At 34.3% G+C, this 26602-nt stretch overlaps 4 protein-coding genes across 4 annotated transcripts; 2 read left to right on the forward strand and 2 right to left on the reverse strand.

The window, feature by feature from the left end:
* Positions 1–6997: 6997 nt before the first annotated feature.
* On the forward strand, positions 6998–7893 carry LOC132185926 (VQ motif-containing protein 8, chloroplastic). The gene has a single exon (XM_059599741.1). It carries the CDS (start codon positions 6998–7000, stop codon positions 7685–7687), a length of 690 nt encoding a protein of 229 aa, XP_059455724.1. The 3' UTR covers positions 7688–7893.
* A 2396-nt stretch (positions 7894–10289) lies between these two features.
* LOC132184696 (uncharacterized) lies at positions 10290–11530 on the reverse strand. The gene has a single exon (XM_059598422.1). It carries the CDS (start codon positions 11454–11456, stop codon positions 10548–10550), a length of 909 nt encoding a protein of 302 aa, XP_059454405.1. The 5' UTR covers positions 11457–11530; the 3' UTR covers positions 10290–10547.
* A 5879-nt stretch (positions 11531–17409) lies between these two features.
* LOC132184201 (endonuclease 2) lies at positions 17410–20164 on the forward strand. The gene is made up of 9 exons (XM_059597739.1): positions 17410–17669; positions 17764–17935; positions 18290–18394; positions 18527–18582; positions 18674–18757; positions 18943–19035; positions 19149–19216; positions 19452–19525; positions 19617–20164. The coding sequence occupies exons 1-9, from the start codon at positions 17517–17519 to the stop codon at positions 19712–19714; spliced, it is 903 nt and encodes a 300-aa protein (XP_059453722.1). The 5' UTR covers positions 17410–17516; the 3' UTR covers positions 19715–20164.
* LOC132184202 (uncharacterized) lies at positions 19987–22258 on the reverse strand. The gene is made up of 4 exons (XM_059597740.1): positions 21921–22258; positions 20705–20796; positions 20382–20500; positions 19987–20265 (listed from the first exon to the last, which is right to left on the reverse strand). Exons 1-4 carry the CDS (start codon positions 22141–22143, stop codon positions 20187–20189), a joined length of 513 nt encoding a protein of 170 aa, XP_059453723.1. The 5' UTR covers positions 22144–22258; the 3' UTR covers positions 19987–20186.
* Positions 22259–26602: the final 4344 nt, after the last annotated feature.

Here is a 26602-nt window from a genome sequence, read left to right on the forward strand (position 1 = left end):
ATAAACAAAACTAGTTTCCTAATCTTCCTATGAACTACTATATATTATGATTGTTGTGATTAAATTATATATGATCAATTGAAGCATGCGTCTCAAATTTGTTAAATTCACCACTTGCACCAAGCACAAAATGCAACACTACATGCTTAATGTTCAAGTTGCCACGGTGCATGCGCAAATGTGCACAAAGAAGCATGATTTTTTTTTTTAAGAAAACTATGTTTTAGAGGGACAATGAGGTACGTAGCTGTAATTAACAAAACCCATACGCATTATAATTACCCTGGCAGGCAGACAGGCATGTTTCTACATTCACATATGGAACACAGTTCAGAGCACATTAGGAAACAAGCCACTAAGCCTTCAACCAACATGTTGTAATAAAATTATGATGAAGTTGCAATTAAATAATTTATACACTATTTGTGAATAAAGTGTTGAATCACTGTTTATCTTAAAAGCTTAAGTATAACAATATGTTCCTCAACAAGTAAGATTTGTCCCATGAAATATTTAATTTAAAATAGAGTGTCATGAATTAACCAATGATCGGGAATGATATATAAATTTAAGAAAGTTGATGAAGCAACAGGGAATTGAATTAGAAATATGGGGAAATGGAACAATTTTATAGTGGCTAATCATAGCTATTACAACCCCTGGATGGGTGGCAGCGCACGGGGATAGTGTTTGAGAACACATGAAGGATGTCCAAGGTCGCTGTGTTTTTGGCTTGCTATGAGGTTGTCGAAAACTAATTATGATGATGTGCAGAATTATTCGAAAAAACAAAGCAAGCCCAAATGAAAGTATAGTAGAATATATATTATATGGATCCATTGTGGTCCAAATGGAGCTATTTTATGCTTGGCTAATCACAGCGTTGCAACCTCTGGATGGCTGGCAAGTCATTGAAGGCTAACTAGTATACCTAGCTCGGCTAATTCTAAACAACCCCAAAACCCTCCAATCCTCCCTGTCGGTCGGTCGTGAATGTGGAACATGCTGGTTTTAATGGAGCTAGCTCTAAATAGGAATTTTGCTTCAAGAATCAAAAACTTATAGAAATATAAATGGGAGGGAGATCCAAGGAGTGGTGTTTGAGAGAGAAAGACAAAAGCATCGAAAAGAGAGATTGTTAAAAACTAAAATATACAAACCCACTCAGCAGTCATCAACATTAATATTGCTTTTGAATATGCAGAGGGCTAAGGAGAGAGCCTCCGTGCTAGCATGCCCTCTGATAGAGATAGACAGAAAGGCAGCAGCGCCAGTGCGCGTGCGCTTCCTTTGCGCATGATCCTATAACTCCATATTTTAACTCCACTCTGCCACTGCTGTGAGTAGTTTACAAAGCACAATGCAAGCGTTTGCGCTCGGGGTTTGCAATTTATGCTGACTCATTTTGACCACACATACACTTGGTTTACACGGTAATTAACACAAGAATTAAAATCTTTAATCTATGTGTAAACTCGTCCTTGTTTGCTTTAAGCCTAGGTTTCCATTTCATTATTATGTTTCCCCAAGGGCCATGTCTCCTTTATGAACATGCTCTTTTTCTTGGAACTTGTGCAAAAACAGGACAACTCTTTCTAACATACTTTTAGTCTTTTCCTAGGAACTTGTGAAAACATACGACATCTATAACCAAATAGATAGTACCCTATATAACCAGGGAATTCTATCCGTAAAATAATTTAGTCATCTAAATTGTTAATGTTAATTTAATAATTAAGTTATTAAATTTATTTATTTTTACTAATTTAATCTTTTAAGATAAATGATAATTTAATATAGTATCAAAACTTACTACAAAACGAATGAGACCTACACTACTTAACTCGTGACAAAGACCGAAAAAAATATTTGCATTCACTTGAGGGAGGGCATTGAGGAATAATTTCATATTGCCTGTAAACAAGACCTTGAACATGTTTATAAGAAATTGGCATCCGTTTCCTATAAAAACGATTTTATGAGATAAGTTGGGGTTACAAATTTCTTCAGTTAATACTTCGTATAAATAAAAAATGTGAAAGAGTTTTTAAGATTCAATTGTCTCAAAAAATTGTAAAAAATAGGATAAAAATTGTTCTCATTCTTTTAAAATTTTGATAATTTGTTCTTACCATTTTGCTTAACCCGTTCCTCTCTATTTCTAAATCGAGAGTATTTGTTTCCCTCTTTGAAGGGATGCTTGGACATATATACGTACTCAGTAAAAATAAAAATAAAAGAATATACGTCAATTCTTAGTAGAAGGTTACCAATTTCCGCAACTGCCTGCCCTCTTTGTAAAATTGTCGGAATTCCATGCAATTCGAGCAACCCAAAAACTTAAGATTGAAGTGGGCTCATTTTGATTTGCACTTCTGTTCTGACTTCTGAGCCGAAGAGTTGTGTTTATCATGACTCATCACAGCTGCCCACCAACATTGGCTCATATGCGAGGCCTACTATTCAAGGGTTCAAGTCCGACTGGCTTTCATTTGGGCTTATTGGGCTCCATATGGAAGTTGGAAGTACTTGACCATTGGGTCCATATAAATGTTTGTAATAAAGGAACGAAAAAAAAAAAAAAATTAATTTAATTGAAGAATAACTGAATAACTGATGAAATTTAGAAACATGATAAATAAAAGATAAAATAAATCTTAATTCTACCTTATTGGACATTTGACAACAATGTGTTGTGATTTTTTCTTCGTATACTATAATTACATTTTACTGGAAAACAACCTAATTGAAGAAGGTCGGAACTAGGAAAACAGTTGAGTGAGGAAGCAGCATTGGTTGATTTTTGACCATATATTAATCGCTGCCTTAGCTGCACGTGGTTAAAAGCAGCAAGTCAAGGAAATTGCTTCGGACCTAATGGTTTTGATATTGTGATAGATAAAAAGACTTTTGAGTTTCTGATTTTGACAATTAATGATCTTAGTTTTAACCATATGATAAATAGGTCATTCCGTCGATTTTTCCGTAAAAGTGTTAGCTAGTATAGTTTTTCATATAAGACTAGTAAAATTCTGTCACATGTATTAAAAGTCATATTCTCTTACCACATATGTCTTAAAAAAAAAAAAAAAAAAAAAGACTGAAAAAAAAAGGGTAGAGACTAGAGAGACTAGAGAGGAGGTGAAAACCCATCTTTTTTGTCTTTTTCTTTTTTTTTTTTTTTTCTTTTTTTTTGTATTTAGCTTTTTCTCCTTTTATTTTATTCTTTAAAAAATATATATATATATTAGTAACTTCACTTTAGACCCTTGAATTACTACGAGATTAGACAAGCTCCCCAAACTTCAAAACCTCTTAATTTGAACTCATGAACTTTTAATTGCAATCAATTTGAATTCCTCCGTCAAATTTTAAACGTTAAACGTGAAACAATGATGTTTATACCTTTTAATTCTTATTTTTTTTTTATAAATTTTTAAATTTACCCTTAATTCCAAATTAAAAAATTAAAAAAAATTAAAATTATAGATATTTTGGTCTTTTTAAGTATTGCCGTTAGAAGTTAACGGCTAAATCTAATAGAGTGGTTTAAATTAATTACAATTAAAAGTTCAGAGATTCAAATTGAAAAGTTTTTAAGTTTTAGGAACTTGTCAAATCACGTGGTAATTCAGGAATCTAAAGTGAAGTTAGAAAAAAAAAAAAAAAAAAAAAAAAAAAAAAACACTGCTCATATGACTTGACTTTTAATACATGTGAATGGTTTTATTGATCTTACGTGGATAATGTGTGAATTGACACTTCTAAATTTTACCATTTAAAAGTTGAAGGAGAAAATTAACATACTGACAGATTTGTGACATATGGTTAAAATTAAAAATACATGTCCTTAGCTATCACAAGGCCAAAACTCAAAGGAGTATGGAGCAATTTTCCTAAATATACACGCCAATAATCATTGCTAATAGAAAAATTTTAATCGTGGGATTTGTTGTCAAAGCACATAAAATTTTAATCTTGCTTTCCTATGACCAGAAGTTGGAGGGGGAAGCATTCCTGTTTATAAAATTCAAACTAGTTTAAGATATACACAAATTCAAGCATTCCTGTTTACCCAACTATGCAAATTCAAAACGGAGGAAACAAGAGAGAAAGTAATGTATTTGAATTGTGTGTACACAACTAGACCTTGTCCGTTGATTATTTAATTATCTATATATCTATCTTTTTAAGGGTTGAAAAAACATCGGGGATGATTTCGGTCAGTGTTTCTTAGTTTGTTCTTACCAACTATTTACGGTTCTTTTTATTTATACGCATAAAATGTTGAAAAATATTTTGTTTCATTGTCCTACAAATTCTGACCAAAAGCATTCCTGCTTTTTATTATAATAGGTAAAATGACTCAAAATGTATAATTAACGAGTTAATCGCTAACTAATTAAATTGATAATTCAAATTTGTTATTTAATCATTTTGCTAATTATAAATTATTACATCAATTTCTAAGAAATCTTATAATAAAACTTGCAATAACAGCAATCCTTGCACAATAAGCCGGCAAATGGGATATAAAAACTTGCAAGAATTGAATATTCACCGATTCCTCTTTTAAAATTACTCACCAACTCCCAAAAAAAAAAAAAAGGGAGGTCAACCGTCGCTCATCTCTATTAATTTTTTGCTAGTGCTGTCTAGCTAGCACGATCAATAAAGATAATTGATAAATTAAAATAAAGATAATAAAAATAAATTAAAAGGATGGAATAGTTTCAACAAAGGACTAATTTGGGTCTGGTCGTTCTTAATTAGCATCACCTACCATTCAAGATTATAGATTTTGAAAAGCTATTTTACTTTTTCTTTTTTTACTATTTTTTTTGGAAAGTAATGGATATACATTTCGTTTCATTTATTAAAATTCCTGTTTCATGGATTTGACTAATGAATATATGTTGTTGATGATGAAAAAGACGGTGATGGATTCTGACCATGATACCATGAGCTTTCATCTGTCAACATCGGCATCTTTGGATGGCTACTGGTTAATTTGTCTGATTAAAGCTAACCCAAAATTGCTAAATTGGTCTAGGAATTTGACTATTTGACAAATAACATTTTAGGGTTTTAAAAATTGACCAATTATTTCGGTGGATTACGCATTTGACTATCTCATTTAAAAAATAATTAGTATTATTTGAGAAATATCAAAATCTTTAATGACATTCAAAATCGCATCCCATTATTGGCACACTACATGAAATAATTTTTCGCTTTTAAAATTTTAAGAAGATATTTGTCTAAGAGCAAACTCCATAGACCAATTTAAACATTTTTTTTTTTCCTTAAAGGAATAAACGATATTTCTGCACTAGTTCTATAAACTCCCACCTTTTTTTTTTTTTGCTGCATAAAGATGGGATGATTTTAAAGGTTTTGGTAGATACACATAATCACAGTTAAAGGAATGGACTTTTTATGAATGGAGGCTATGAAGCTGGCTTTGGCTTTCCGCTAACCCCCCCGCCGGCTCATGCTTTTGCTAGCTACGTACGAAGAATATTCTGATTTTTGAACAAGCGCAAGGCATCAACTAAGCTCGCTTCAGTTGACTTTTGAAATGATTAAAAATTCATATATACAAATTTAACTTGCCTTTGTTTATCTTTTTATTAATTACTAAACACAAGGATAGCTGTTTTAATTCTTTAAGTTAATTAAGGTGTTGATCTACTTATTTATTAAAGATAATATATAAAACTTCAGAAACTTTGACTTTAGTGACATCTAATTAAACTACACGTTTGAATAGTTGTGTTCATATTTGATCCAAAGTCAAATAGCGCCACAAGCCTTGAAGAGTTGACTTGATCCCCAGCATTCAAGGAATAGTTGTCCCCATAAGGACAAGACCCTCTCTCCATTTAATAAAACAGTCATTTCATTGTTAGGATATATATATATTTCTTTATGTTTAATACAGTGAAACAAGAAAGCGGAGCTGAGATATGAAATTTGTACTATTTTGCAAGTTTAACGACACACATGCTACATTTGGATCAAGCCCACCACATTCTATGCATGTTTGTTATGACTTATGAAGTTTTAAGCTCATTGTTTTACTCTGTAAATGGTCTGAACCCACATTATCCTTGTACTTTCCCCCACTCTTCACTCCTGGCCATTCTTTTTATTTATTTTTTGTATTCATGCCTAAATATTCTGGGAAACAAATGGGAAAGATAGAAAGATAATAAATGAATAAATAAAAATAAAAAAACTAACTACAATACTCTATTACAGGTACTGCTTAACAAATTTAATAAAGTTTTCTTTCAAATCAAACTGTTGGAATTTTTTTAAATTTAATTTATTAAACTGACATGTATTCAATCAGTGTATGTGAAAATGCATATAAATATCACATATATTTTGAACATATATTAGTTTAATAGGATAAATTAGAAGAAATTCATCTAACCAATTTTAAAAGAAAACTACTTATCAATATGTTTATCTTAAAAACGATTCTTAATTAATTGGTTACGCATGATTCAAAACAAATCAAACATCGAAGATTTAGGTTTGGCTTGACATGTTGTTTAATTAGCAACCTAATTAACTGACACAAAATAGAATAAATAACTAAAGTTTGAACAAGGAAAACAAACAACTAAATTAAGGAAAAAAAAAAAAAAAAAAAAACCATATACAACACCTATTTAAAAATAAATAAAACAACTTGCCCTCCCGCCAACTGCGCCGTCCGCTGTCAGCCGACAAAGACTCCCAAGAGAACAACTAATGGTAGCGTCTAACAGCTTCTTTCCGCTAGACCCTTACATTTTAAAACCGTTGATGAATCTCTTTTATATATATATGTCAACGGTCAGAATCGCTGGCTCTCCTTCCCCAACTACCCTTCTATATATTCGGCTACCTCTCTCTTTCCCTTCCTCTTCATCCCCAAACAAAAACGTATATAGAAGAAGCGCAGTTTTTTCTTTGTATTGGATCCAAGAATCTGTAATTAAGCATGAGCACTGCAAAATTTCACGTGGATGATGATGGGAATTCAGGGAGGGACATCAAAGGTCCACGTCCGTCTCCGTTGAAGATCAACAAGGCATCCCACTTCATTCACAAGTCATCTTCGAGTTCTTCAACGTCAATGTCTTCGGTACTTTCTGACTCCGCCGCTCCGGCCAGGCAGCAACAGCGGCGACCGGTGATTATATACACCCATTCTCCGAAGATCATCCACACCCAGGCTCGGGATTTCATGGCTCTCGTCCAGAAGCTCACCGGCGTGTCTCGTCCCAACGACGACGAACCCACTGCCCAACCTGATCATCATCATCACCATCAACCCCATAAGAGCGATATTAAGAGCTTGTCTTTGGAAGGTGGAAATGATCGTAACGTGAAGCCTGTTAGCCACGACGACAATGACTCATCTTCGGCTCTCACCGATGAGAATTGCGGCGGCGGCGGGAAGGGAAGCTCGTCCTCCTTTTTGTCACCGAATCTAAACCTAAACCAAAACCAAAACCAAACCAATCAATATTTCGCTGATATCCCTTTGTTTACCCCGAATTCGAGCAGTTTCTACTGCTCGCCTCGGCCTGTTTACAGATATCCTGATTCGTCGTACGCGTCGCCAAACGTGGGTAACTCCATGTCACCGTCCGTTTTCGAGTTTCTGAAAGGGCTACCAGAATACTGAGATATATATATATATATATTTGAGGGATTTGGTGTAATGGATTTAGAGGGTTTTAGTAATTTGCTGCGTGCATTGTGCATAGGTTGGTGTTTAAATGTCTGATTATTTTTGTGTCTGTTTGTTTTTTTACGTCTCCAAGGTTTTGGATATCGATTAGATAGCATCCGTTGTGAATTATAAGATCATTTAATTGATTCGTTGGCCACCCAAAGGGAAGATTGATCCTGCTCTGTATGGTTCTAAATAATTAATGTCCTATATAAATAAGTTAAATTAGTGCTTTTGATGTATCTCTTTGTATTCCTCTTCTTCTTCTTTCTTCTATATATACACCAATTAATACATCATTCTGACCCATAATCTCTAGCTTGATTCGCACGTAATTAAGGATGATATATATTGCTAGTTAAAAAGCACACCAAGTATATGCTAGTGGATGCACATCTCATTTTGTACCAAAGTTTAATTAATGCTACAAGGTAGTAGTAAAACATGCACCAATTTGATTAATCATTTATGAAGTTTAATCTTGATCAATCAATGACATGGTTAACTTGCCTCCAATCGTTGGATTCCTTTATGAGGATATGGCACTTCTTTACTTATTAATGGACCATAAACTCCTGGGTTGAAACGGGAGAGTTGAGGGTTCCCCCACCTATCAAAAAAAGAACGAAATAATTATTATGTAAAATTTGAATTATGCTAAATCTCTATGTAATCTTTTAATTATCAGTGGAATCTTATCTTAGCCATAATAATTTAAAAAAAGAAAAAAAAAAAAAAAAAACCTACATGCACAATTCTCAAATGAAAAGCCATTTGACTTCACCGATCGACTTCATCAAGTTAATAGACGATTCAGTTGCCTGCGAATTAACCTATTCCGTATTTGGATTTGCGTCTCACAGCAAAAGAATTACCTTCCGTCAACCGAAGTTTTCTATTTGTGAACGCCCCGGTAAAATGACATGATCATGTGCTTGAAACTTCCCGGTGTTTTTGTCAGACATAATTTTAAGTTACTCGCATGCAATGGCAAGCAAGTGAATTTTGTGGTTAGATGTATTATATATATATATATGCATGATGCTACCAAATCTTTGCTCGGTCGGACGGGACATTGGGTCACCTCACCTGCAAAGCAGGAAGAAAACCACCAAAGATACGCCGGCCTGGAGCCAGTGAGGGAGCTTCGACATGCAGTCTTTTTGAGGAAGGTAGTTGCAAAGTATTAGTACTAATATTAGTATTGGATGGAATATTAATGTCAATAACACAGTAGTTGTGGCCAGTTCTGATGATGTAGATGGACATGGGCTGGAATGATCTAAGAGGCACACACTTGGCCCAAATTTTAGCCCAAATTCCCACCCAAAACTAGATAAATCTGAAAGTTATGGAGCATCCAGAATTTCTGATTTTGCTATTCAGTTTTAATTTTGAAACCACGACAAAGCCCAGATGTTGAACTGAATTTTTACACGGTTGGACCGAATCATGGCCACTTTAAAAAATAAGAAATAAGATCATCGGAGTGATGTCGGTTTGGGCCAGCCTCCAATGAGAAGCTTTCGATGATGGTTAAGTCAAATAAATCTTTTTAATATATATTTATTTAATAAAGACTTTTCTAATTATTTGACGTCTTACATTTTTTGGAGTTTATATTTTGAAAGTGGTCCCTTGACGGAGTTTCCTATGTTTCGTCGTGTACTAAGTGCATAATTATGTAATAGCTATCTAATGGACACGTAACTCTAAATTCTTAGAGCTTTTTAATTGAGTGGGGCTTGGTTATTATTTCTGTATCAGCTTTTTTTTTTTTTTTATTAAAAAAACAAAATTCATTTGTATAAGCTATAAAACTTAGCCACTTTGACTTCAACAATTTTAACTTTGATTTCCGACCAACCTTGTTACTAAAGAATTAGGGTGATGTTAAACATCACGCCAGGATGATTTGATATTTTATAATAATAAAATATAATATTTTATTATTATAATTATTAAAAAAAAATGCCTGGCATGCATGAACAGTCATGCATGCCGGCATTCTTAATTCATGACTCAAAGAATTAATAGTAAATTGAGCACGAGTAAAACAAAATCAAAGTAGTTCTCAAGAAAATGATTTACAAGAAACAGTCGGGGAATGCCAACTTTGAAACAAAGAAATTTTATTTGATAATTATATATTGTCATGTAATTTAACATTTTAAATAATACATCTTATATTTAAATGATTTGTACACAATAAAGCAAACTCTTTAACTGTAAAATAAATTCCCAGCATTTAACTTTTGCCCACACATGACATCAATCTGGTCCAAAATTGTACAAAGTCCATTCAAGCTTGTGTACCTCTAAGTAAATGGTTTGATCCAAAGTTTGAGATTACCGTGGATAAATTAAAGATAAACTATCATTTAAGGCACGTTATTCGTGTCTCAAATTTCTTGGTAATTGGAGTTGAAATTAACCTTAATTTGAATTTGTCAACAAATTATCTCAACATTCACACTGTTCGAATCAGCAAAGACCAACCTTAGTCCACACGCTTCATAAATCAACACGTTTGTTTGAGGAAAGAATTATTAATAATGATTTTTTTATTTACTTGCCCACATTAAGAATCAAAGATCCTATTGCTGAATCACAAGCAATATGTGATGGAATAAAAAGGAAAAATAAAAATAAAAAAATTATCAAGTCTAAGAAAATATAAATATTTATAAAGTGGCCTCCCCTAATTTTTTCACAATTTTCTGTTGTTTTGGCCACTTCCACAGCCAAGATAAATTAACAGCGAATTTACAGCGAGTCACGACAGAGTCAGTTCCGTGCACCGCTTCGTTACTCATTCGTGGAGATATTCGTCGGATCCAGTTAAACTCGCTAATGGCGAGCTAATATTCCTCACGTCTCCAATGGTTAGGTCACCGTTAGTGTCATCCCTGACGTAGAGCTTCTCGACGCCACCGAATCCGACATGGCCCACCATCTTTCCGAGCTGGGGCCGCCGGGTCCACTCGGCGAGTATTGCCGGTATTCGACACCGGACGCGTGTGTCCCACACGCGCAGCGACACGCCCCCGGAACAGCTAGCCCTCGCCGCCGTCAATATCATCGGCGGGGAGGACGACGTTGACACCGTCGGAAAGAGTCGTTTGCCGCCAATATGGGAGCAAATTCCCTTCTCTTTGTTGGTGTCATAGACGGAGATCAAACTTTCCGACGAGTCATCGTCGACATCGAAGTCCAACCCTAACCCCAGATGGTCCCAGAGCTTCACGACGCTCCCGCCGCCGGCGAAGTCCGCCCACGAGAACCGTCGCCGGAACTTATTTTTACGATTATGCCCTTCGCCTTCCGCGTATCGACCCGACCCACCGGCCACCCGGAAATCTTCATCCGTAGATCGGCAACGATCCCATTCGGGTTTGTCGTCGTCGTCGTCATCATCATCATCATCTTCTTCTTCTTGGTCATCTCCGAAAGAAGATGACGATGAGGAACAAGTTTCGTCTTCGCTGTCAAAATCATCATCGTTGGCGAACTTCAAAAGAGGCTCTTTAGCTATCGACTTCTGTCTCCGGAGCTTGACGATCAAAACCTTGAATCTGTTCACTATGGTGCCCAGAGACGCGACCAGTGCAAGAATCAACGCGCCCCATTTGGAGAGCAAAATAACCCGAGAAAGCAGCGATGGGTTTTGCAGGGAGACCTCGAAATCGTCCAGCCTGTTGAATATCACCGCGACTTCCATCAAAACGACAGAGTTTTGGGGCAGAGAAAAATGGTAGTGTTGAGAGAGGTAGGTGAAGAAGTGGAGGCTTGAGACAGTAGAGGGCGTGGGCTTTTAAAAGGGAAATGAAAATGCTTCGAGGCTTCTGCACGGTGACGTGCAGGATAACGATTGGCTTAGTAGAATAGAATTCTTGGCGACACGTCAGAAATGGCATGCGGCCTTTTTGGAACAAGAATAGGATTGGGATGGCTGAGTCAGCGTCGAGGGTATGATGTAGTGAGTGACTATGGGGCTCTGACTCATAGCGGCATATGCTCACAGAGACACAGAGGATCTGATCCTATAATACATGATATGGTGGGTAAGGTCGGAAAGGTCTGGTCCCAAATTTTGTGGTGGTCAGGTTTGTGAAGCCTCCACCACTCGGATGTTGACACGCGGCGATAGCTAAGTTCTTGTTGGTGCAATATTTTATTTTGGAAAAATGGTTATAGTTGTTGAGCTTTTCCGGCAATTTTCCTACGAGAAATGCCATCTCAGTTAAGTTGGCATGTTCCATTTATTCACACCAATAATTAACTAAGCATGTCAATTCATTTAAAAATGTTTAAAAAAATATTAGGAGAATGCTAATTAAGTAGTATTTCAATTTTTTTTTTTTTTTTTTATAAAACTCATAGAATAGCTTACATAAATGTCATGGGCACAACCTGAATGAAATTAATGGTTTAGAACAACATTTACATTGGAATTAGTAAATTTGCTCTCAATTGCTTAAAAAGATAACTATTATTTTTATTTATTTTTTATTTTTTATTTTTTTTACTTTAACTACTTAATTTTTCAAAACACCTACCTACCTACGTCCTAGCTTTCTATTTTAATATTTTTACTATTCTATTTAAATATTTTTCTCAATAATTCTTTATTCTTTATTAAGAGGAGAGATAATGTATTAGATAAAAAAAAAAAAAAAAAAAATGGCACATCAATTTATAATTAGAAATTTATAAAAAGAAATTAAAGAACCCATACATCACTCTCTTGTTCTGTTTGTTTCTTAGATGATTGGTCGATGTCATTCCCCACCACAAAGTTATGATCAACTAAGTTGTGGGCGTTATTATGTCCAACCATTTAGTGGTCCAAAACAAGAAAATATGACCAATGTCATGAATCATGTGAATTAATTTGGATTTTTCTTTGCCACTGATCATTTTCTCTTTTTCACATTAGGGTTATACCCCTCCTTTATCTTATTCTTTCTGTTCAGATATTAAGTGGTCCAATCCAAAACCCTAAAATCTGAAACATAGACTTTACTTCCTGATTTTAAACAATTCCATTGTTTATATCGTTGGGTACTGTTCATAGTAGTGGTCCAATTTCATGAATCATGTGATTTATTTCCCACAATTGTGATAAAAGAATCTCAACTGGGTTATGGGTATAGTCCTCCTCCACCTAACATTTTATCTATCTCACATGTTAAACATTTGGATTTGAATTGGGTCTAGTTTTAGTTGAAACCGGACTTAGTGTTGTTGTTAGAACAAATAATATTCTTTATGTCTGGATACGAAACTAAAACTTGACTCAAGCCAAACGCTTCCGAAGATAGCATTAAGTGTGAATAATTTCAATTTCTTTACTGATCGTGTAATTACTATAGAGATTTTTATTAGTAATTTTGTTGTTTAAATTGCTAGCTCAAACTTATATTTTTACTTTAATTGACTAAGTTGATGTCATCTAACCATATTATCCACGTAAGTCACAGAGTCAATGAGTCACCACTGAAGAAAAGTGCAAATAAGACTAGTGATTGAAGGGTGGCGGTGGGCCGGTGGGGCAAAGCACAACCTGGACGTGATGCCTTTTTATAATTTCAGAGTTAAAGGGAAAAATGTGGTGGGTGGGTTCCAGTTGTTGGCTCAGTATTATTAGGTAGGTGGTTATTGGTTGAGCATAGATAGGCTCATGGTCTATATACCCAATTGGATGTTTGGTACTCAAACATGACTCATAATTGCTACCATTAGATATTATGCTATCGTGTTGGTGATGCCATGTCAAAAGCTTTTTACTATATACCAAATGTAGTCTAACATCTCACTTTCATATTATATTAAGAAGGTGAATTATTTATTTAGATAGTGGGTAGTAATCCTATGTAATATTTAAGGACGTCAAGAATTTATAAGTATAAGAGACAGGAGTTTTGTAATACTCTTAATCCTACATCGTGAAGATGAATAGTTAACATTGGGTTAAGAGATTATAAAGGCAGTCGTGAATATTAAGTTTTTCATTAATTTTTTATTAGATGAGATTAGACTTTTATAAGTGATTCTAAAGAGTTTCAAATTGAAGTAATAAAAACAGATGTGACTTTTTTTTTTTTTTTTTTTTTTTTTCATTTAGATCTAAGGGGAAAAAATCTATACGTGATGGTAGTATGAGGGCCTTGGAGGTGTAAGTGAAAATGTGGTGGTAGTTTATGCGGTTAAAGTATATTTTGTCAATTTAAAACCTCGTCTCACGGGTTTAAACTCCTCCTCAATAAGTAAGATCCAACGCATGAAATATTTAATTAAAAATTAATAATTAGAGTAAGTCAAAAGTTCTATTATAACATTATATTATTAAATCATTATTTATCTCAAAACTTAAGTTATTGATTCAATCATTTGATTGCTATTCTAATAAGTGTACCAACATGTCTTCTCAAATGGCAATTGGCAAAACACCATGACATCACATCTCTATGATATATTGGACCATAGATGTTGATTTGAAACTAACGTCGATCAAATGTCTCAACCAATTTGTTATAATATTAATAAAATAATTCATTCAACTACTTTTTATTAGCTTAATTTTTTTTAAAAATAAATTATAATTTAACAGAAAATCAGAACAAAAATTATGAAAAGAACTTATAATAAGTATTGTTTTAACACGATTAAAACCGAATTTCATATTGTTTATGATACCCATTGGTTTGTTCTTTTTTGGGTGAAAGTAGACGTCTAGTTGTGTGCATTTATAAACTTACTTTTCTGGAACAATTCTTTGGTTTTGGTTTTGGTTTTGGTTTCTCTTGTGTGACATCCAAAACAGAGACGTAATGAATATCCGAAAAGAAAGAAAGAAGAAGGAAAAAGGTAAGCCACCTAATTTCATTATCTTAACGAATTATACTTGTTCCATACATGCAATAATCAGATATTTGTCGTCCATTAATGGTCGACATGACAAGAAAAAGAAAAGGATAAAATAAAGAAAGGCACGCTATTGATCAACTGTCATTATTTCCCTTCTACAGAGGTTCTTAGTAAACAAAAAAAAAATGCTCTAATTATTGACCATCTTTTATTACAGAATAAATTAAAAGGCATAGTACTGAGAGGTTCAAATAAAAAGAAGAGCATGATTTAATGTATTTCATTTCATCTTTTTATTTTGGAAAAATTACAGTTTACCTTCTCAAAGTTGATAACATTTTTTAATTTGAACACCAAAATTTCAATTTTTACAATCCACCTCCCAAAGTTTCAAATTTTTACAATTTAACCAATTGTATCCAAAACTTTTCATATTGCCCATAATTTTTATTTATTTATTTTTTATAAAAAAAAAATTTATAAAAAAATTTCGGTCCATCTGGCCATTTTTGCACCCCCAAATTTGTTTTTTTTTGTAAATAAAATAAAATAAAATAATAAAAATTATGGGCAATATAGTAATTCAGGGGTAATATTGGTCGAATTGAAAAAAATTGGAACTTTGTGGGGGTGGATTGCAAAAATTAAAACTTTGGTGTTTGAATTGAAAAATGCTGTCAACTTTAGGAGAGTAAACTGTAATTTTTCCTTTTATTTTAGACAAAGTTTTTCTTTAAGTTAGATTATTGCAAAATTCTTTTAATTCATGCTATTAAATTGACATATATCATTAAAACATGTGAATCTACTATCTAGCATGTAGTTTTAATGAGGGTGCAAGCTGGCTGGGGCAAAATATACATTTAATATAAAGAATTCTTAGAATTTTCTCTGGCCTAACTGGGATGTTTAATGTTGATTTAGGTCAAATTAGTCCTGTTTGTACAGATTAATAGATTTATTAAGTGGCTTAAAAACAAGTAATACCTTAGGATTAGGACTTAGGATTGACTTATTGGGATTTGATCAATGCTCTTAAGCTTTCTAGCACTGGGGCTATTTGAAAGAAGCCTGTGAAGTTTTATCCGCACTATGCTCCACCCTGTTTCCTGAAATTAAACATATATTGATGGCTGTTCTCAAGGCTGCAGGTCCAAGTTTCCTTATTGAGTTGATTCGTGTGTGTGTGTGTGTGTTTTAAAAAGAAATTGTCTAGAAAGTATGAGTTTTACTCCACATAATTGATATAACGATTTATTTATTTATTTATTATTGTAGGGGAGAAAATATCTCATTATGGGTCTCAACTGCTTACACTTATTTACAATATGCCATCATCCACTCACTTTGTGACACGTGTGCATACAATTTTTTGAACCTAGGGATAAAGGAGAAAGGACATTTTCTAGGAGCTAGTCTTCTTCCTCTCCTACAGTTCCTTCTCCATGGGACTCCAGGAAACTCATGCCTCCCTCTCTCGGAATAGGATCCTCTCCATTTCAAAATCCCTCCATTTCCTCCATTTAGTGCATTTTGAAGGGTATTGTATTTATTGCACTACCATCATTAAAATTTTTGGACAACACTACCCTTCAAAATACACTAAATGGAGGAAATGGAGGGATTTTGAAATGGAGAGGATCCTTTTCCCCCTCTCTAGACGTCACTCACGTCTCTCTCCCTCTCTCTCCCAGAGATTCATCTCTCCCTCTCTCTCTCTCTCTCTCGTATATTTTCTATCTACAAACAAAGATGCTAACTTAGAGATTCATCTCTCCCTCTCTCTCTCTCTCTCTCGTATATTTTCTATCTACAAACAAAGATGCTAACTTAAGCATCGAAAAGTCTTTGGCACCAAACTGAAGACCCTATAATTTTACCCTTATTTTGCAGGAACACCATTGTCGTACAGGAAGTCCTCTCATAGCTCAACCATGAAGAAAAATCGCTGGCTAGCAAATTTACAACCATAAAACACTCCAACAATTATCATGTATAACCCAATGATCCATTCTTTGTATCGTATACGATACGATACAATACATATATTTGACATGCCTAATGAACCATTCTCCGTATCGTATAAGATGCATGTATTTGACGTGTGATAAACTTAGTGATTGTTACCTCGTATAACCTAGGCCCACTGTCTCTATATAAAGTTTTTTTTTTTTTTTTTTTTTTTGAGGCTTTTCAAGCTAGTGTGAAGCCAAATAACACAAAAAAAAAAAAAAAAAAAAAGAGAAAAACAAAAGCACCTCCTAGAGCAGAGAAAAGTTGTGAAGAAAGGCATTGCTACTTTGGTAAGAAATTCATGAATGAGAAATTCCTCTTTGCATGATTATTCTCTTCTAAGTTTTCAGGATTATTGTCCTTGTAATGAATTTTAGGACTTGGATTTTACTTGAATGTTTATTTTACTTTGTCAAATTTTGTTGCTTAAAGAAAATTTCAGTAAATGTTGTAATATAATCTTTTTGACATCATATGACATCTCATATGCCAACTAAATTCAAAATCCATACCTTTTTTTTCTTAATTTCCATATAGTAATTGTGCAGGATCTTTGTAACGTATATTTTAGAATTCTGACACTTTTACAGTCAAAGTAATGTTACAATCCCAAAACCACACCACATTTATCCGTCAATTCCGTTCTTTTTAGTTCCTTGCCTTTCCAAGCACGTAGCAGCAAGATTCATTTCCAGCCATCACTTCGCTTCCTACTTTAAGAGGATACCATGAACGAAAGCTGACAGACACACATGACACATCCATACTTTTGCAAAACAATCATTGAAATGATTTCTTTTGGTTTTTCATACAGTTCACACCAACCTTATCCTTAATTGTAGTTTTCTTTCTGGGTTCTCTGTTCTTTTACTTGAAAATACAAGAGAAAGGACATAAAATGGTTGCAGTGATGTTGATGGTTTTGAAGGGCGGCAGGAAGATGAAGTGCTGCAGAGCCCAGATAGTGGCTATTGTGTCACTGATGCTTCTATTCCCAGTCATTAATGCTTGGGGAAATGATGGGCATTACATAGTCTGCAAGATTGCGCAGGTAATTGATCATCTCTGTTTCTGTCCCTCCCTCTCTCTCTGTGTCTCTCAGAAATATTCATTCCATGTGTTTGTTTCTGTGTTGTAATAAACAGTCACGCTTGAACAAGGCAGCAGCAGAGATAGTTGAAGAGCTGCTTCCAAAATCTGCAGAGAATGAATTGGAGAGTGTGTGTTCATGGGCAGATGAGATCAAGTTTCATTATCCCTGGTCAAGACCCCTTCACTACGTGAATACCCCTGATGTTTGCAATTACCAGTTCGAGAGTGAGTTTCCTTTCTCTCTTCTTGTCCCCCAACTCCCTTTTTCTTTCTTTTTCTAGGGTGTTGGTGGGGTAGCTACCATCCTCCAGCACTAAACCGCTAATTTTCATATTGAGTTCCCAGAGTTGTGTAAAAAGTTATCTGTCTGAGTTTTAACATGAGTATAAAAATATATAGCTAAACTATAATCCAATCTATTTAATTAAACGGGTCAAACCCATCAACCTTAACCCACAAATTTCACGTTGGTTTTATGTCGAATTCGTAAGCCGTGTAAAAAATTACAAACCCTAGTCACAAGTCAAGTTCTAAGTGTAGAGTAATTGTCTCATACTAAACAGTCATTTCAATATTCAGGGGATTGCAAGGATGAAAGTGGAGAGCAGGGGAGGTGCGTTGCAGGGGCAGTCCAAAATTACACCAAGCAGCTGTTAACCATTCGCAGCAATGATAAGAGTTCGAGTAAATTCTTGAACAAAAACTACAATATACTGTTTCTTTCACCATAAAGTGCTTCTCTTATGGATGTTCTGCCCATTAATGCAACTTTGCTAACCAAATTGTGTTTCTAATTCAATGAATTGTAACTATCAGATAATCTCACAGAAGCACTCTTATTTTACTCTCATTTTATGGGAGACATTCATCAGGTACGACACATATAGACAACATGTCCGGATGTGATACGTTATCTTCACCAACTACTGATACATCCTTAACTACAGTACTTGTTTATTGCAGCCTCTACATGCGGGTTTTGCTTCAGACAAGGGAGGCAACACCATTGGTGTTCACTGGTATACGAGGAAGCAAAATCTTCACCATGTGAGTCTAGTAACCAATTTAGAGTCCGTTTGGTTTAGTGATTTCAAAATATGTTGTTTGAAAGGATACGATTTCAAAACCATATTAATGAAGTTCGTGTTTAGTGAAATCGTGGTTCAGCCTTTAAATCATACTTTTAGCTTGCAAAATCACTGGGGTAAATAAACTCACACCGATGCATACAGGTATGGGACGACAACATAATAGAGACGGCTCAAGAAAGGTTCTACAACTCTAATGTGGATGACATGATTGGTGCAATTCAAAAAAACATTACGGTAGCTTATTTGCTGCTTAGTATGTCTGTGTTAGACTTGGTATATGTTTATGTATCTTCATCATCAACCTAATGTTTTTTGATTTTGTTTTTTAAAATATATTTCAACTACAGACTGCATGGGCAGATCAAGTTCAGACATGGGAGAACTGCAGTTATACTGATACAACGTGTGCAAACGTGTATGTTTCACAGCCACAGTTTATTAACCTAGTATTTATGAGCAAGTTCATTTCTATGTCATATGTTCATTTTGTATCACTAGTTCTTTCAACTTTAGCAATTAGTCCTTGTATTTTGATTTTTTTTTCTTCAAAACCTTAGGGTAGATAGTATATTGAGTATTTCTTGATTACTTTATCATAATCAACTTGATGGCTATATAAAGCTAGATTAAATTGGTTAACTTTTCTGCAGATATGCATCCGAAGGCATCAAAGCAGCCTGTGACTGGGCATACAAAGGTGTGACTGAAGGATCAGTTTTAGAAGGTAATTAACCAGTAAATCCTTATGAGTTCACCAGTTGTGCTTGTTCATTTGTTCTTCAGCATATGAGAAATAATATGAAGACTGTTTGTAGATGAATATTTCCTCTCCCGGTTACCAATAGTCAATTTGCGGTTGGCCCAAGCTGGAGTTCGGTTGGCAGCAATTCTCAACCATTACTTCGTCAAGTGATTACACGTTTCTTCAATGCTTTATGAGATTTAAGTACTAGCACACAGCTGAAGCTTTAGACCATTCTGGTGGTCAATCAGTATCAATAAGAAACGAGGTTGCAGCCATTGCTTCTTTAGATATGAAACACATCATGCTTCTCGTAATCTTCCTCTTTTCTTCATGAAATTACGTTGCACACATTTCTACACAAACTTGACCAATTATTTAAAGTAAAAGGACACTTTCTGATATTTTCTGGCTACTGCTGCTTCGGAGGAACTTTGAGTAGATTATAAAAATGGAAACCACACTAATATAGATGATTCTATCTAGTGTGCCACAAAATTATCAGAATTTGTCAAATAAGTCACCTTCCCTTCTCATCATTAACTGCATTTACATTCTGAAATGTATCAAACAACATTTCAAAAAATAAAAAAAACCATAAATCAACTCAGTGATTGGAAATGTTACAAATGTAGCACACTCGTTACTTAGGTTTCTTCACAACAAGGACAGGGCACTTTGCATTCTGAACACAGTAGTTGCTCACACTCCCCAGAAGAGCCCTGTATCAACACAAGGCTATCAGTGGCCAATAATGGGGTGGCCTTCTTTGCATTAGCATGCATCATGTTAAAGCATATTCCAAATTGCCAATCTAATCTTATGATGGAAAACTAACCTTTTGATTTTTCCAAGGCCACGCTCACCCAAAACAAGTAAACTGATGTCAAACTTTTGAACCGCGTCACATATGGCCGTACTAGGATCCCCAACCTCTGTAATTGTCTCTGCTTTTACCTACAAAAACAACATTTATTCAACGGTGTGGTCAAAAGGAAGAAACATATGAAATTGCATATTTCTATATCTTAAATGTGAGCTATCTAGAATGTGCATAATTGAAAAGAGAAAAATACCTGTTAAATTGCCATGTAAACCAAATTGACCAAAAAGAATATTAGAACTTTTAGAAAAGGAAGGAGAAATTAATAATGGACGTACCCCACAACTAGCACATATTTCCTTAGCTTTCTCCAGAAAAGCCATTGTAAGCTTCTTATGATTTTCTTGGACGGAGTTTGTTAACTCCGGAGCTGTCATGCACAAACAAATGTATTTTGTCAATAGAAACTCCAACATCTCAAATAAAATTTCCAACTCATTGTATCATCCCGCAAGCATACTAACTATTCGAAAATGGAAAACAAGAAGAAGAATGGGAAAAAGGCAAGGGGATCAGCTCTCCAAATCAGCATAGCAAAACCTTTGCCCCGGTTAAAGTAATGATTAAGTGGTTAAACTTATATCTTCCTATTAACTTAAGCTTTTGAAATAACTAGTAATTTTTCATGGTTTCAGAACCAAAAGTCATGAGATCAAATCTTAACTTCATCAAATCACCTCCCATTTAAATTAAATATTTCACGTGTTGAATCTCACCAATTAAAAGAGAGTTTGAACTCACACGTGAGGGAGAGTATTAAAGTAATGATTAAGTGATTAAACTTACCTAAATTTTTGGGATAACTGGTAATTTAACAGCCACAACTTCTCAGTTACACGACATAAGGAGTCTACATGAAACCCTTCAAGTAGGAGGTGCATGCTCTGATTCTAAGAGACAAAGCTACACTCCTCTGTTCAATTGAAACAAAAGTGAAGCACTTAATTGAAGAATATCACAAAAAAATAAAAATGTAAGCATTAAAATATTAATTAAATGATTAAATTTATTATTTTTTTATCAGCTTAAACTTTTGATATAAGTAGTGATTTAACCCGTATCATAACAAAAAATTTTAGTTTGAACCCGACTTTTAAAATTGACCTCATTTCAATTAAAGATTCAAATAAATCACGAGGTAAAGTTTAATAAATTTTTGTAAAAAATTTCCCTCATTTCAATTAAAGTTTGAACCCGACTTTTATTATGAGCTAGCAAGGGTTTGGCTTGCAAAACAAAAGTAGAACAAAGTAGCTAATACAGCTTGTTGCACTTCCCTATTTGGGTATAAAAAATCCAAGCATACGACAAAGAAATCACAAAGGATTTAGGAATAATAAAATTCTATTAACTACTGAACAAAACCCAAACCCACTTTTTCTTTTTTCTCTTCAAAATTCAAACCTTAAAACAGAAATAGAAATAGCGAATCATCATTTGCTCTGTGCTACAGAAACAAACGCCAAAGAGCATAAAAGAGGCAAAGAACTTAACTGGCTGAAACAGGGCAGTACATGCGAGCAGAGCCAAGAGGCGCGGAGAAGGTGTAACTACTTCTGGGAGGAGGCTGAGCCATGAAGATCACAAGCGGTGAAGTTGTAATGGATTCTTTGAGATTTGCAAGCACCCAAGTGAGAGCATAGTGACTGTAATCGCTCTCATCAATGGCCACCATCACCTTCCTTTCAGCTCCTCCTCCTGCACATTCCCCAGCCATTTACTTAGATTTAGGCCTCAGACACACACAGATAGTACTATGTTTAGGGTTTTCCACGCAGAGATAGTGTGTAGAGCGGTTGGTTTCGAGTTTCAGAGATAGTCGCTGCTCTGTAAAGGTCGTTGGGAAAACAGAGGGCGGGTTTCCTAGGTCATAACGGCCAGTCAACCTTGGACTTTTGGTCCCACTCGACAGTACTTTACTGGTAAATGGAAAAAATGGATAAGGATCCTCTCTTAGTGTGCCACGTCGAACTCCCATAAAAGATTTCTTTTTTCTTCTTCTTCTATAATTCAATCTCAAGAATTGTGTCCTTTTGACTTTTGTTAGGTGCATCGTGAATGATTAACAACCAGTCAGCCCCAATATTTATCTGTTAATTAAGGATATTATCCATTGTCTGAGAAACAACGACCCAAATGCCTCTGTTTTTTTTTTTTTTTTTTTTTTTTTTTTTTTTATATATTAAACATGTTTTTATGACACTTTTAATTTGTATTTAACCCTTATTTTCTTACAAATAGTAGGTGACTGTGTTGCATATAAATGGTCCGAAAAAATTATTGTCAAAATATTATTTAAATAATTAAATTTATTATTATTATTATTATTATTACGTGATTCTCTATTGGCGTGAGCTCAGCAAGCTTTGATCTTTTGGGCTTGTGGGGCTTACTTGAAAATATATGAAGCTAGGGTGTACCTTATGGGCCTTGCGTTGGGCCAGGGGCTCATTACTTGGGGAAAACTGAAAACTGACATACGTTGAGAATGACGTATGCCAAAGTTTAATAAAATGTTACAAAATTCAGTGTAATCATGTTACTTATATCAACAATTTGTTCATATTATGAGCGTAACATCATTCTAATCATGTAGTATAAATAAAATGATTTCACACTTATGACTTATCTTGTCATCATTCATCACCCCATTTTCTCACGTTTGTGCCTGTCATGACTCACGGCATGGAAATGCATGACGCGATGGCCTCTTACTTTATTGGCTTTTCTTGAGGGTGGATGATTGCCAGGGTGTGAATGTGAAGGCTCGTGGCTCTCAACGAAGCATCATTGGGCCACGGAAACGGTTGCAAAATGTGCAATAACTAACCCATCACAGAGACAGGTGTCCAATCTTGCCGTCCATTTACATCAACAAAAAGTTATGCTATGACGAGAGGGATAAGGATTGAGGTGGTGGAATAGGCGGTCCAACAACCTCCGAGGCAGATAAAACGTTTTTGTTTTTTAAGAAATGTTTGTCGGCCTATTTTAAAATTAATAATATTTTTATAAAAATATAAAAAATAAAAAACCATAAGTCCACTCATCAGAAGAACATGGAGACCCGAATATCTAGGGAAAAGAATTTATCAAAAGAACATGGAGACACGAAAATCTAGGGACAAGAAAAAATAAAAAATAAATTACATCTGATTCGCGGGATTTGCAGAGAAAATTTAGGGAAAGTATAAACAATTCCAAGGTCAAAGTAAGAGATTCAGGGGATTTTAAATTTTTAAGAGAAAATTTAGGAAGAAGTAAAAACAATATAAGTTTTTTTTTTTTTTTTTGTACCATGCCCATACAAGAGAGGGATGTGATTCGACCTAGTGACCCGCAGTATAAATAAAAACAAAATAAGTATTGGAGGCCCACAAAAGTTCAAATACAGAAAATCTGGATAATTCTCGCAATAGAGTATATAATTTATAAGTAATTGTCTATATTTTTTATGTATTATCTTATAAATTAATTAGATTTGTGAACTTATGTGGACTCCATATAAGTCAATGATGGACCCCACAAATTTAATAATTGATCTATTGAATTTATAAAAAAAAATATAAGAAAAATATGAATAAAACAAGCCCGAGTGAAACCCTAATGCTAAGATATTCATGAGAATGTGAGGGAGCATCACAAAACAAAAATCACCACATGTCTATTTAACAACGAAAATAGTATCATTGCTAAAAATATTGGTTACAATGAGGCATGTCCACACACTAGGATATTCTAAATCAATCGATTGAAAAGGGATGAAGTGGTTGTTGGAAATCTTATACAAGTTCTTGTGAGGAAGGAGAACCTTGAAGGAGACAATGAATTGACGAAGCTCACCTTGATTAGCAGCCCGGAAACCTGTATTTGAAGCCCAAGAACCAGTAACTCACGTAAGCATGTATTTCGTTTGTTTATGTTCTACATTTGTTGACGAAACACATAAACTATTATATTCTCATCGCCATTTTCATCCGCCGGCGCAGGAGGCGCCGTATCCCATTCTTGATCCGCCGGTAGTGCTGCTGCTTTTGGAGAGGGCAGATCTTTGTCAATATAGTAAAGCTTGAGTCCCAAGCTTTCCTTTATTCGGCAAAGACATGTTCCACTTCCGCCAATCTCGACTTTACTAAGAAAATTCATTTTCTTATTGTTCTTGTCTTGTAAAGATTCATTTTCAGGATCTTCCATGTAGTCCTTGTGATAAGAAATCGTTGACATTTGTTTCAATACTATGTTAAATCACTGCATGTCTCAAAAGTTTAAGTTAATTATTTAATTAATATTTTAACATACCTCATAACAAAACAACCAAAAATTAAAAAAAGTCGAATTCTATAATATTCCCCGATGATAAGCCCTTTCTAAACCTACCAAAAACTTTACGGCATAAATCATTATCTATTTAGTTCTTTCTTCAAAAAGTTTTTTCCTTTTTTTTTTCCTTTTTTTTTTTCAGAAAACAAGACGTGATCCAATGGAAGTGAAAATTCAAACTATATTTTATTTTCTGATTGTGGATATTCAAATTTATTAGTCGTTTTCATTGCATGCACGTGGAAAATATGGTTGGTAGCATATCAAACTCACTGGACCTTCCACTGCTTCCACCATCAAGTAAACGAAAGAAAACCATTCTAGTATGTACCTTATAATTACATTTGTCTATATATCTTTCACAACAAAAATATATAGGCAAGGACGGCACTAATTATGTGTGAGCCATTTTTCAATTTTTTTTTTCTTTATTTTTTATTATTCTTAAGTTTATATATATATATATATAATTTAAGCTTAATCCTTATCAAAATTAGGCTTAAGTTCTTTATTTATACTCCCTTAAATCTGCTTCCGCAACGGAAGCCTTTTAACCACTCAAATGAGAAATTTGGTTCCGTCCTAGCTATATATATATAGGGCTATACTTTTGTCTATCTAAATGTGATTTTGACACATTGTGTATTTGGGAATTTTTTTCTTTCTAGTTCAATAATGGGGAAAAGGACAGGTGGTAACATTATTGAAACTGCTACTAGACTAGACGTCTACACATTGCTGACTCTGCTACTGGGAAAGCTCATGCTGCCTTTAAAAAGCTTCTTATCTCGCAGCTTGACATTAACAATCCTAATCTTTTCTCAGATTGAAACATTTCCTGCATAATTGTTGATCTCCATTTATATTTAGAATTCGAAAGCTTTGAAGACCCTTAAAAGTGCCAGTTTTAAAGCATATTTTTTGTCAAGTAGGCTGTTTCTCACCTTATATTTGTAAGTATTTTCAATTAATTTTCCATTTTTTTCTTTCATCTGAATTAAAAATTAAAATAATAATAATAATAAAAACCCTCTCACTTCCTTCTACTTCCATCTCCTACCCTTCCCCTCTCCTTTTGTTTTTGTTTTTTTTTTTTTTTTTTTCTTTATGTTTGTAGGTGTTTTCCGACCATATCAACAACTTCAGTCTCTCCGCTATACGTCCATACACCTTCAACCGTGTTGTACCATTAATCTCCTCTCTAGCTGCTGCTAGTTACCGATTGTTTGTTTGTGTTTTTCTTTTGAATAAGAGATTTCTTCTCTTTAGATCTGCCCTCATAAGTGAGGAGAAATAATCACGTATAAGAGGTTATTTCTCATGGCCTGGATAATTAGGTGTGAGTAGCTATCTTTCACGGCCGGTTCAAATAAATTTTGTTAGGAAATTTGACTACTCATGTCTTAGATCTAGTATGATCGGAACAGATCTGCTATTTAACTATATTTGTATATAGGTTACCGAAAGATTGAAATCAGAAATAGCACATGATTGTAAGAATTTTTGTTTGTATCTATGACTTTGTAACCTTATAGCATGTGACTATAATTTTTGCAAAATTTTATACTTTGTGCTATAAGAGCTTTTTACTTTGCTATATAAGAGTTTTATGCTTGTGATCTTTGATCAAAAAAATTCTCAAATTTCAGTTGTAAAAAATAAAAAATAAAATAAAAATCCCCCTCTCACGTGAGAAATGTTATATACAATAAATATCGGTAGTTATGGCAGGTGCTTTAGCAAACGCTCTCATCCAATTTTAGTGGTCGGCAAGCATACCATTACTTTGATTGATCTTTTGATGAAATTAATTTTCTTAAAAAGTTTTATAAACGGTTGTCAAAGGTAGACGGGGT

Source organism: Corylus avellana, chromosome ca6 (genome assembly GCF_901000735.1).
Source record: "Corylus avellana chromosome ca6, CavTom2PMs-1.0".
Lineage (NCBI taxonomy): Eukaryota > Viridiplantae > Streptophyta > Magnoliopsida > Fagales > Betulaceae > Corylus > Corylus avellana.

What these genes read in the sequence shown, in the direction of transcription:
- LOC132185926 (XM_059599741.1), top strand. Translation starts at nt 6,998, where the DNA reads ATGAGCACTGCAAAATTTCACGTGGATGATGATGGGAATTCAGGGAGG.
- LOC132184696 (XM_059598422.1), bottom strand. Translation starts at nt 11,456, where the DNA reads ATGGAAGTCGCGGTGATATTCAACAGGCTGGACGATTTCGAGGTCTCC.
- LOC132184201 (XM_059597739.1), top strand. Translation starts at nt 17,517, where the DNA reads ATGGTTGCAGTGATGTTGATGGTTTTGAAGGGCGGCAGGAAGATGAAG. An exon ending in TTGCAATTACCAGTTCGAGA is followed by an intron (nt 17,936 to 18,289) that starts GTGAGTTTCCTT and finishes TTCAATATTCAG; the next exon opens with GGGATTGCAAGGATGAAAGT. An exon ending in GATACAACGTGTGCAAACGT is followed by an intron (nt 19,217 to 19,451) that starts GTATGTTTCACA and finishes ACTTTTCTGCAG; the next exon opens with ATATGCATCCGAAGGCATCA.
- LOC132184202 (XM_059597740.1), bottom strand. Translation starts at nt 22,143, where the DNA reads ATGGCTGGGGAATGTGCAGGAGGAGGAGCTGAAAGGAAGGTGATGGTG. An exon ending in GTACTGCCCTGTTTCAGCCA is followed by an intron (nt 20,797 to 21,920) that starts GTTAAGTTCTTT and finishes TGTGCATGACAG; the next exon opens with CTCCGGAGTTAACAAACTCC. An exon ending in GGCCTTGGAAAAATCAAAAG is followed by an intron (nt 20,266 to 20,381) that starts GTTAGTTTTCCA and finishes GTGTTGATACAG; the next exon opens with GGCTCTTCTGGGGAGTGTGA.